Consider the following 10,396-nt stretch of genomic DNA (forward strand, 5'->3'; position numbering starts at 1 on the left):
GCCACCATGACGCTTTATATTAAAACTTACAAAATAAAAAAAAGTTGTTTTGTAAGGATATTTTTGTCATACAATAATAATAGTAAACCTTTGGAGCAAAATTTGTTTATTAATTTAATGATTAAATTTGGGAAGTGCCATGTACATAAACAAAAATGGCCCATTGATACACCATTGAGGGTATCAGTGGGTATCGCTGTCACCTCACAGCAAGAAAGTGGTCAGTTGGCGTTTCTGTGTGCAGTTTGCATGTTCTCCCTGTGTTGGCATGGGTTTCCCTCACAGTCCAAACACGTAGTACAGGTGAATTGGGTAGGCTAAACTGTAGTAAATGTATGAGTGTGAATGGGTGTGTATGGGTGTTTCCCAAAGATGGGTTGCAGCTGGAAGGGCATTTGCTGCATGAAACGTCCTGGATAAGTTGAAGGTTTATTTTTGGCGACCCCATAATAATAAAGACACTAAGCCGAAAAACTTAGTTAAAACCTAACATTTATTTGTTTAAAATTGATCTTAAGCATTATACTAATAACCTAAAACATTAAATATAATAAAGCTATAAGGATGTATGCAATTTTGGAATCATTTTCTTATGCAAATTTCTTGTAACTCATACATTCCCAGTTGTTTTATTTATTTATTTTATTCTCTATTGATTTGTTCCTTTAATGTGAAAAAACACCATATTAAAGTCAAAATTATTAGCCCCTTTAAGCTATATTTTTTTTCAAATGTCTACTGAACAAACCATCATTATACAATAACTTGCCTAATTACAAGCAAACTACATTTGTGTTGCCATAGAAACTATAATCGCCACAACAAATAAATTTCTAGTTTGTTACGATAGAAATTATAAAATCACTAAACAGTTGACTATTGCTGTTACCATAACAACTATAGAATCGACACAACAGACTAATTACTATAGTTGTGTTACCATGGCAATTATAGAATTATAAGAGATCAATTACTACAGTTGTGTTACCATAGCAACAATAGAATCGGCACAACAGATTATTTACTATAGTTGTTACCATAGCAACTATAGAATCACGACAACAGATCAATTACTATAGTTGTGTTACCATAGCAACTATAAAATCACCACAACCGATCAATTACTATAGTTATGTTACCATAGCAACTATAGAATCACCACAACAGATCAATTACTATACTTGTGTTCCCATAGCAACTATAGAATCACCACAACAGATCAATTACTATAGTTGTTCCCATAGCAATTATAGAATCGACACAACAGAATAATTACTATAGTTGTTGCATTACCATAGCAATTATAAAATCGCCACAACAGACTAATTACTATAATTCTGTTACCATAGCAACTATAAAATAAACATAATAGATCAATTACTATAGTTGTTACCATGGCAACTATATAATCAACACAATAGATCAATTACTATAGTGGTGTTACCATGGCAACTACAGAATCAACACAACAGATTAAATCAAGCATTTTATAAACAGAATGGTTCAAAAACAGCACAGTATTTACTCTAAATTACTGTAGTATTTTGTATGCAGGCAGAAAGAAACAGAATAAAGGATGAAGCAGAACACTAGTTTGCATCCAAGTTTATTTTTGAAATTCCCTACTCCCTCTATACAAGAAAAAATGACTTTCCACAAAGGCAGCAGTGAACTCTCAGTGATAGTAATATTTATGTTTAGGGCAGGAAAAAAAAATCATAAATCACAGTGTAACCTTCTTTTTCTTTAAATACTCCTGCTGTCGTCTTTGGCTGGGTTTGGCGGGACAGTTTACCGTCAGGCCAAAGTCACGGGAAGTTACAGTTCAAGCCAATGGAGCTGCAGGCTTCAACTTTACAAAAGCCAATGCAGGAATGTTGCGTTATACTCCGATAACCGGAAATAATAATAATAATAATAATAATAATAATAAAAAAAAAGAAACAAAAAATAAGAACAAGCTGTCCACGTTTGCAACGCAGACCCCAAAAAGATAAGACTGCCAGGGGGGCGACAGCACTTTCTCAATTTCATAAAATTGTATAGACAAAGAAAAATAAATCTACAAAAATGGAACTAGTAATATTACACAACGATTAAACGAGTTTCGTTCATCTACACAAAACCGAAGTTCTTGGTCTTGATGGCTAGTAAAAGTTTCTGTTTGAGGATCTGTTTGGAAGAGTAAAGTGGCACGTAGAGGCGAGAGATGCAGGTGTTGGCGGTGGGCAGGTGCTGGTCGTCCGGCGGGCGGATGGTGATGGAGGGCATCGGCTGGAAACCTTCTTCACTGGCCGGCAGAGACGGGCTGGACGTCCAGAAGTACACCTGCGGGACACACACACACTAATGAAAATACGGTCTGAAAATACTGAACCCAATGTTGGGTTTAATGTGGACAAACCAAACCATTGGGTTAAAGTGTAGTTAAAGTGTGTAATTTAAATTGAACAGAAAAAAATTAACTAAACAACAATATTGGGTCAAAAACACTGGCTTAAAAAAAAGAGTAAATAAATTTATCTGAAGAAAAAACAAAACAATGTTAGGGTGAATATGGACGAAAACTTTAATTAAATTTTAATTAAGTGGAAAAAAACAAAAACAATGTTGGGTCAGATTTGGACCAACCCAACAGTTGAGGTAATAGGTGTCATTTAAATTTAATAAAAATAAATAAATAAATAAATAAAAATAATAAATCACCCAATGATGGGTTAAATAAAGCCAACCATTGGGTTAAAAGGTGTCATTTTACTGAAGAAAAATGTTGGGTTAAATATGGACAAACAAAACCATTAGGTTAAAGTTTAGTTTAAGTTAACTGGAAAAAAACAATAACATAAAAAAAAATATTGGGCCAAAAAACACACCATTGGGTTAAAAAGTGTAATTTAAATTTATTTGGGGGAAAAAATGTTGGATTAAAAACTTGAACAAACAAAGCTATTGGATTAAAAATATTAATTAAAAATAATATTAAATAAAAATCTAAACAATGTTGTGTTAAATATGAACAAACTCAACCACTGAGATAAAGTGTCGTTTTAACTATTTAACTATTTAATATTTAAACATTTAAATTTAAGAACATTGGGTCAAATATGAACAAACCCAACTGTTGAGTTAAAAAGTATATAAATTGAATGAATAAATAAAAAAATTCACCCAATGATGGTTTAAACATGAACGAACTCAACCATTGGCTTAAAAAGTGTCATCTAAAAATAATAATAAAAAATATATATAAACAATGTTGTTTTAAATATTAACAAACCCAACCACTGGGTTTAAGAAGTGTAATGTAAATTGAATTGAACAAACACTAGCCAATGTTGGGTCAAACACGTACAAACACAAGCATTGGGTTAAAAAGTGTCATTTAAATTTAAATGGTAAAAAAAAAAAAAATCACCCAATGATAGGTTTAATATCAACAAACCCAACTGTTGGGTTAAAATGTTAAATTTACATTTAATTGCAAACAATTCAACAAACAAAAATGCTGGGTCATATATCGACAAACATAAAAGTATAATTTCAATTAAACTGAAAATAAAAAATAATAATAATTGGGTAATAATAATTACCCATAGTTCGGTTAAACAGAGAAAAAGCTTATTATTGGGTAACCAAAAATTGGGTTAAATAGGAAAAAACCCATAAGTTGGGTTAAAACTTATTTAAAATTTTGTAAAAAAACAAGACTAAAAAATAATTCACCCAATGATGGGTTACACATGAACAAACCCAACCATTGGGTTAAAAAAGTGTAATTTAAATGTAATAATAATAATAATAACAATGCTGTGTTAAATATTAACAACCCCAACCATTGGATAAAAAAAGTGTAAATTTAATTTAATTTAAAAAATAACCAATGCTGGGTCAATTATGGATAAACCAGCTATTGGTTTAAATTGTGCCATTTACATTCAATTATAATATATTATTTTATTATGGACAAATCCAACTGCTCGGTTAAATATGGACAAATCCAACTGCTGGGACGTGTCTAATGTGGAGTAAAGGCATGCAGTAGTGTCTCACCAGGTCCTGCCTTTCCGTCATGCTCATCTTCTCAACGATGGACCAAAACCAGCGCTTGAACTGCAGCAGCTTCTCTGCATTCTCACCTGCAGGGTAAAACACAACTCACAATTAAGCACAAAACACACAATGCATGACTTTAGCTTATAAGTAAATTACATTATTAAAAAACAAATAGAAGAAAAAAAAACCTTTATACCATATATATATATATATATATATATATATATATATATAGCAACCTTAAAGCAATAAGATTATACTCAAATTTATTAAATGTAATATTTTTCTTATAATTTAGAAAAATAAAAATCTACAAATAAATTTGAGTACAAAGCAGGTACAATTTTATTTTAATCAGGAATACAATACGTTCATGTTTTAAACACTGTGGTTTTGTGGATGATTAAAAAAAAATAAATAAAAAAATAAAAAAAAAAGAACTGGCTCGATTGAAGTTTTAGTTTTTTCTTTAGCACCCTTGTCACATTTACATTTATTTGAAATGTCCCAAAACTCACTTGGGAAATAGGTAGATGTTCATGTAAATAAAATGTTTACTTTAATTCAGAATGAGTTGATAATGAGTTAATAACAAACTCATCATTTTTACATTTTAAAGGAAATAATGAATATTTATGTCATTTTAAGCAATTTTCATAATAAATTTAAGTGGGGGATGCACAATATATGATTTCAGCATCGATATCGTAATGTGCGATTGTCTCATCGCAAAATCTGCAATGTCCTGTTGGAGTTAATATAACATGACCTAATCTAATAGGGGGACAATATTTTTATTTTATTGTGATTTTAATGCTTGAAATTGTCAAGCAAATTTAAACTATTTGGGCACAAGAAATTTTATACAATTTGCAACTTTACCAAAGAAAAATGTGTATATTTACTTACACAATAAAGACTCAGCGTAGACCAAACTCAATGCTTTTAGACTTCACTGAAAACCATTTATTTTTATGTTTTGCATATTTTATGCAGATGCACTCCCCTAAAAATCATCCCAATCAATGTAAAATTATGAATTCTTTTCATATACACATATATATACACACACACACACACACACACACACAATGTATACATTTATATAATATATATTATATTAGATACATACTTTAGATATATATTAGATACATACATATACATACACATACAAACATATAACTTTTGTTGCTGCTTATTTGACTCCTTTTATTCTAAATGTGTTGATGTTTAATCATTTAAAGTGTGCATGCTGCATTTCTCTCATTATGCAAGAGCCTGATGGATGAATATTGTTAACATGTTAATTAAAAAAACTTAAATAAATGAGTAAAATGCAGCCTGGTGTGAACTATGTACTGTTTTTCTTTTTCTTTACTATAAATGATCTCCAGAAAATCTAGAAACAGGGATTCAGCAGCGGTCTAAAACAGCAGACAAAATCAAATTCTATGTATTACATAAAGACTAAAAGTAGAAAATATATATATGGGAGCGGTACAGGAGCGGGAGGCATTTTAAACAGGAGCGGGATGGGACAGAATTCATTTTTAAACTTCCCAATCCTCTCCCATGTCATTCATCTTGCGCAAATATATATATATATATATATATATATATATATATATATATATATATGGCAGAAAAATGAATTATCTCAATGTCAGTTTTTTTTTATATCGTGCAGTCTAATTTAAGTGGTTATGAAAAGTGTCAATGTGTTCATAATCCAAACACAAACCTGACTCATCATTGAATGAAGTGAAACTAATGAGCATCTGGACGTTGACTTCTCCACAGCCGTTGACCAGCAGTCTGAAATCCTCCGCTGTCAGATCTTCCAGAGCGTTCTTAGGAAGCACATCCAGAAGACCTTTCCGCATGGCCTGCAAAACGACAGCTTCACTTACAACTGTGTTTTTATCAGAAGCACAAAAACTTTAAGCGATTAATGAGAGAATAATACGTGCTCATAACGATTCCCGTAACAGTAAATCAGTGGTTCATATTTACAGGCTCAGTGTCTGACTGTTCAAACAATTATTTTTATTTTATTCGCTAAAGATTTGCAGCAGAGTAAACTCATGTAGACTGTGCAAACACCTTTATTTTTGTTGACTCTGGACAGTGTTCTGTTCACTCCACAACTACTACAACTTAAACTAAATATAAAAACTAAATAGAAATGCTCACAAAGCAAAAACTAAACCAAGAAAAAAAAACATTTATAGCTATTTTTAAAATGGTATTGAAATAAAGACTAAAAATAAGTTTAAAAAAAAAAACACTAAAAACTATAAAGAAATATTAATTTAGAAATGCAAAAAAATAACTGCCCTCAACTTGAAATATAGGCTCAATAGGCTTCATCACACACTTTAGATTTTTGGCTTGTTTTCAGTGACATGTTTGATAGTCAACTCAGATTTTGTCCAATATTACAATTGCACTCACATGCAGAGGCTGTTCTGCCACCACCAGCATCCGGTGCTCTGCGTATCTCCTCACGTACTCGTACACATTCAGAGGCGTCACCGGCATGTTGACTCCACCGGACAGCAGCTCCACCTGCACATCAACACAACACACTCAACATGTGTGATAAAGACTGAGCTGTTCACTCTGTGGTAAAAAAATGACTGCTATTGTGATAATAGATCACAGGGACGTGCAATAAATTAAATATATTTTATGCGCCGAGCATTTGTGTGCTGCATGCATAGGTTGTTCATCCAAATCTGCCTAATCAGATAGCAGCCTTTACTATCTTTAGACCATGGGTGCCCAACCCTGTTCCTGGAGAGCCACCTTCTTGCAGATTCTACCTTGATCAAACACACCTGACTTTAATTACCAAGTGCTCCAAGTTGGTTCATGCCGCGGTAACAATAGAGTTTGAGCTTAGAAAATTCTGTTGTATGGCGCTGCAAAAAGGGGCGGGAATAACGAGATGATTAGACATTAAAAAAAGCAAGCGATTGGTCCATATTCGAAATTTCTGTCCAGAGAGGTCACAGATTTTGTTTTAGAAACTATCTAAAGTTACAAATAATGACACATCTTCGTAGCTATCATGTGCTGAATGTTAATCCACCATCTACACTTTTAGAAGAGTGGATAAAAGACTTCCGTTGGCTTCAAGTCCGCTATGAAAAGTCTGTGGGATGGAATTTTCAGCTAACTGTTTGCCACAACTAGCACGAGAGCTTCTGTTTAATCCTTCATATGATCCCCAGATGCTGTCCACCGTAGCTATATGTAAAATTTAACACCACGTACACCATCACAAAGGGGCTTACACTGATTAAACTAATATCGCTACTCATGAAAAGACCGGTATTGCTATTTACATGACGTATGCATTTAATAAGGTACAGTATATGTCAAAAGCATCAGTGCAATATCAGACTGAACCCGTGAGAACAGCACAGTTATATCAATAACCGATTCATTCATGTCAAGCAGTGCGTGCAGGGCCAGTGAGCGATCCGTGTATCTTTTGGTCACTCAGTTTTGTTATAAAAATCTATTTTCTTGTGATACTGGGATTGCATTGAGACATTTTCCTCACACATGCATATATATATTTTTTTGTTTTTTAGTTTGATTAGTTTTGATTTCAATCTGTTTGTATATTACTTGTAGTAACGGGGCTAACAATGGGTGGGTGTGACTAAATTTTGGCTGGTGCACCTACATTTTTAAAGTGAGGAGCACCGGTGCTACCAAGCAAAAAGGTTCATTTTGAGCCCTGTAATTGGTTTCGATTGGCTACAGAACGCACTATTGTTGACCAATGGCTTGCGTAATTAACCTAACTTGCCTAATTAAGCATTTAAATTGCACCTTAAACTAGGGCTGTCACAATGATCGATTTCACAATACTGCCCTATTGACAAGCTAACTGCAAAAGAACGAAAGCAACCACACAATCCTGCATTTCTTGTTTCTTTTATTGTCGTTTATGTAAAGCATTTTGAATTACCATTGTGTATGAAATGTGCTACAGAAATAAACTTGCCCTGCATTGATAACGCTCTTTCTTTTTTACACTTCATCATTGTGCAATGAAATACATTAATAATGAATACAAAAGTGTGTCAAATTGTTGATACTTTTTGTATCTGGTGTTTTAAGACTGAAGTAAATGGCTCAAGTTATTAAGCTTTCGGCTATAACTTTGACTTTAAACCAAACGTAAAGTCAATTTAGAGATACATATTTAGAGATACCTAAATATTAGTTTTGCATTGTCTACAGAACAAACCACTGTTATACAATGGCTTGCCTAATTACCCTAACTTTACCATAGTTAAGCCTTTAAATTTCACTTTAAGCTGAATACTGGTATCTTAAAGAATATCTAGACAAATAATATGTGCTGTCATCATGGCAAAGAGAAAATAAATCAATTAACCCTTAAAGACCTAGAGGTAATTTGTGGGCACCTAATGGGCCTATATTATTATTTTTTTTAAATCAGTTTTGTTTTTATTTTAGCAGTCAGCCTCAAGTGTCATATGTTATTTTAAACAGGAGAATCTGAAGTTTCAATCTGTATCATTTAAAGGTCCAGTCTAAAATATTTTTTGGTCCAAAAACATATGAACAGACAGAAAATATTCCAGAATTTTCCAGAAACGTTTTTTAAAAAAGTGGCATTTTCTAGTTATTACTAACAAAACCTTATGAAGCTTGTTTTTTTTTCTTTAGAAATACATGTTATGTTGTTTTATACTTCCAAAATAAATTGTTTACATCCACCATTCCCTGAGAAAGTTATAGCAATTTATTTCAATGTTATTCCATGGCGTTTTTCAATGGGGAAAAAAAATGCATTTATTTACTGACAATGTATCTGCCCAAAAGTTCTGGGAATGAACTAAACAGAAAAAAATGTTACAAAATAACAGAACACTGAAGCAAATTTGACTTTTTCCAAATAATATATTTTCAGTTACCATAAACAACACCACTTACAATGAACAAATAAAAAGCAAGAAATAAGAAATAATGCGTCAAAGTCCAAATAAACATGGTGCAAATCCTCAGTAAAAACATAGACACAAATATTTACTATACTATAAATAGTTACATAACTAAACTAGATTCAATATGGACCATCCTTAGGTTTTATGTGCCAGCATGAATATGGTTTTGACCCTGCTGCGTCTCAACTTGCGTTTGCAGACAAACAGCCGCACCGTCATTTGCGTCTTTTGAAAACGGCAAGACCAGCACTTCGTCTTTGCTGTGTCACTGTTTTGTCATGTTTTTGTGCTGTTGTGCATGCAAAAGTAATTAGTATGATAATTATTTCATGCAAAACCTTTTTTTTTTTCGCGTTTTATTTAGCCGTGCGTAAATATACAGCCTATCTCTCGTTCCGGGTTGTTCAAATTGCTGATTGATGGTTTAGAAAGCGAAACCTATGCTTATTGGTTGAGAGATAGCGAGTTTGAACCAATCTGGGCATGGAGGAGGGACAATGCATCAATGTATCATGTCTGGTTTGTCCGGAGATACAAGAATCTTTGTCAAATCAGCGTTGTCAAAATTTTATGACGTAACCACACTGATTCCAGAGCCTCTGAAAGTCTGTGAATGTAATGTGATACTCTTGTGATACTCTGAGATTCTCTTCTTTATGCCAATCTTTGAAATGTACGGATCGGATCAGCGGATCAAAAGTTATTAAACATTTAAGAACAACTTATTTTTAGCCGCGGGCGGCTGTCTCGGTCTTAAAGGGTTAATAGAAATGAGTTATTAAAACTATTATGATTAGAAATGTGTTGAGAAAAATCTCCATTAAACAAAAGTTGTTTCGTTTACCTGTCCTGCTCCCTCCTCCTTGCAGAGGTCGATAGCGAAGGCCAGGTCCATCGCCGCAAACACAGCCTCCGCCTCTTCAGTCTGAGAGTGACGGATGAGCTGCCGCAAACTCTCGTACATTACCGGGTCGAAGAACGCAAAGTCGTGCCAGTTCACCTGCAGGACAACACAACTCAAGCCTTAGGAGAGATCTACAGTCTGGTAAATGGGGAATAAACAATAGTATCTGGATGCAGCCTTTATGATGCAAGCTGAGACTGCATCGCTCAGGAGATGCAATGTCAGTCACAGTGCACTTAATGGAGCTAGTGACATCACTGTGATGGGAGGGTTAGAGGCAGGGTTAGGGGAGCACATTAAAAAGCATTGGATGCAGTTGAGATTGCATCTGCACCGAGTCTGCAGCCAGACCCCATCTCGGAATCAAAAAATCTACTCAGTGTTAATAACTACTTGTGTATTGTTCAAATGTACTCCTCTTTGGTTATGTTGGTGGCTTTTTTTGCCC

At 33.6% G+C, this 10,396-nt stretch overlaps 2 protein-coding genes across 36 annotated transcripts in view; one reads left to right on the top strand and one right to left on the bottom strand.

The window, feature by feature from the left end:
* fabp10a (fatty acid binding protein 10a, liver basic) overlaps window positions 1-10,396 on the top strand; it is a 141,764-nt gene that overhangs the window by 28,087 nt on the left and 103,281 nt on the right. The window lies entirely within an intron of this gene.
* ubr5 (ubiquitin protein ligase E3 component n-recognin 5) overlaps window positions 1,591-10,396 on the bottom strand; it is a 107,480-nt gene continuing 98,674 nt past the window's right edge. For all 35 annotated transcript variants that reach the window (XM_087285284.1, XM_087285282.1, XM_087285281.1 and 32 more), the window contains 5 exons: window positions 9,889-10,044; window positions 6,508-6,621; window positions 5,795-5,939; window positions 4,051-4,136; window positions 1,591-2,328 (listed from right to left, as the gene is read on the bottom strand). In XM_087285284.1, the coding sequence (XP_087141410.1) occupies window positions 2,116-2,328; window positions 4,051-4,136; window positions 5,795-5,939; window positions 6,508-6,621; window positions 9,889-10,044 (714 nt within the window). In that variant the 3' untranslated portion in view covers window positions 1,591-2,115. The remainder of the gene's footprint in view (window positions 2,329-4,050; window positions 4,137-5,794; window positions 5,940-6,507; window positions 6,622-9,888; window positions 10,045-10,396) is intronic.

Source organism: Danio rerio, chromosome 16, assembly GCF_052040795.2.
Source record: "Danio rerio strain M-AB ecotype USA chromosome 16, GRCz13ab, whole genome shotgun sequence".
Taxonomy (NCBI): Eukaryota; Metazoa; Chordata; class Actinopteri; order Cypriniformes; family Danionidae; genus Danio; species Danio rerio.